Below are 1,647 nucleotides of genomic sequence, written 5' to 3' on the forward strand. Positions count from 1 at the left end.
CAGTTAGCTTAATTTGCAAGTATTTCAAATTTATTTTAAACTTTAAATTTAAATATAATCTATTAAATAAAAAGGCCATGAATTTATTTTTAGACTTTAAGATTAGATTTTCAATATTAGTGCAAATTAAAATGTAATCTATGTGCTATAAAGGGAACCCCTCTCCCCATTTCACTCCACACCTCCATTCATCACTTCTTCTCCACTGTCTCTCCCTCGTTAGCGATGGAGTTGTTGAGCAGGAGCTTCACTTTCTCTGTAATAATCATTTATCCATCTGTCCCCAAAATACTCTGCAGATTACTTTTTAGTTGTTGATGTATATTTGTATGAATTTTTTCTTGTTTTTTGGTTCGCTCTAACCTTCAAATAAAAGAGGAAGATGAAGAAACACAATTTCCATAGTTCCTGTTTACAGATTTGCCTTTTCGTAAAAGAAATCACTTTTTTTTTTCCTCTCTTATCTTAAATCCTCTTAGGAATGTTTTTGTTGATGCGGAGAAGCTATCACTTTCCCTTTCCTTTTCCCCCATTAAAAAACTCCTCTGTTGCAGAATATCAAGAATAGATGTCAGAGGCTTAATAAACTTCCTCTCTGTTGCTCCAACAAGAAAAAAAAAATGTCTTCTTTCTTGAAGAAAAGTTATGCTTTCAACTCGTTTTGTCTCCGTTTTCCATCTTATCGGCGGAAAAATGTGAAATTTCTCGATTCTTTCGGCCAAAGATGCAACCTTTCTCAATCCTAACACCCAAGTTTCCACTAAAATTCGTCTTTATTTCCACAATCCCAGGAAAAGAAAAAACATTGAAAAAGTATAATTTTTTTTCCTGTGTGACAGATGCTGCCGATGATATGTCTTCTAGTAATGGCGGCATTCTCTCGCACAGCGGAATGCCGGTTTCAAACAGGCAGTAGAGTTTCGGCAGGCGTTGGTGGACCGGCGGCTGGGGAGCGGAAGTACGAGGCGACGAGTTGCCGGACTCACACAGCGTCGCTGACGGACTTCGGTGGAGTGGGCGACGGTGCAACGTTGAACACCAAGGCCTTCCGGGAGGCGATTGCGCATCTGGCGCAGTTCTCTGGCGACGGTGGCGGTCTACTGTACGTTCCAGCTGGGCGGTGGCTCACCGGACCTTTTAATCTTACTAGTTACATGACGCTTTTCCTCCACCGCAACGCCGTCATCCTCGCTACTCAGGTTAGTACACTCCGTTTTCCACTGTAATAATTATGTGAAGGTGGTGTTCACACCAAAATATGTGGAGAAAATATTACGATCGGGAGTGTAAAGTGGACTCATCATAATACACAGTGATTGATTCACTTTACACGTGTCGCTCTCTTATAGTACCCCGATTGCATCCAGAATTCTGATCTAATATTTCCTTAATATGTGTTGATGCAAAAACAAAAAAGGTGCAATAACAAGTCTCACATGGATCCTTTTCTCAATTGAGCCCCATTGAAAATGGATTATGTCATGATTTTTTGATAAATTTTATGATGGTTGTCGACTATCAAATACAATCGTCATTTTCTTAGGATGATTTACCTACACGTCATTAATTTTTATGTATTTATATATATCTAAAATCTAAACTTCAATTTTTACATACATAGCTCCTTACCTATACATGAAAGGGTGT

At 38.7% G+C, this 1,647-nt stretch overlaps 1 protein-coding gene across 1 annotated transcript; it reads left to right on the forward strand.

Annotated features, from left to right (window-relative positions):
- The first annotated feature begins 166 nt into the window (after positions 1-166).
- Positions 167-1,241, forward strand: LOC110035210 (probable polygalacturonase). Its single transcript, XM_020739444.1, has 2 exons — positions 167-258; positions 840-1,241. Exons 1-2 carry the CDS (start codon positions 226-228, stop codon positions 1,224-1,226), a joined length of 420 nt encoding a protein of 139 aa, XP_020595103.1. The 5' UTR covers positions 167-225; the 3' UTR covers positions 1,227-1,241.
- Positions 1,242-1,647: the final 406 nt, after the last annotated feature.

Source organism: Phalaenopsis equestris, unplaced genomic scaffold (genome assembly GCF_001263595.1).
Source record: "Phalaenopsis equestris unplaced genomic scaffold, ASM126359v1 Scaffold196760, whole genome shotgun sequence".
Taxonomy (NCBI): domain Eukaryota; kingdom Viridiplantae; phylum Streptophyta; class Magnoliopsida; order Asparagales; family Orchidaceae; genus Phalaenopsis; species Phalaenopsis equestris.

Excerpts from the sequence above, each read along its gene's own strand:
- LOC110035210 (XM_020739444.1), top strand. The coding sequence starts at position 226 with ATGGAGTTGTTGAGCAGGAGCTTCACTTTCTCT. Across the intron at positions 259-839 it reads GCAGGAGCTTCACTTTCTCT|ATGCTGCCGATGATATGTCT; the intron begins GTAATAATCATT and ends CCTGTGTGACAG.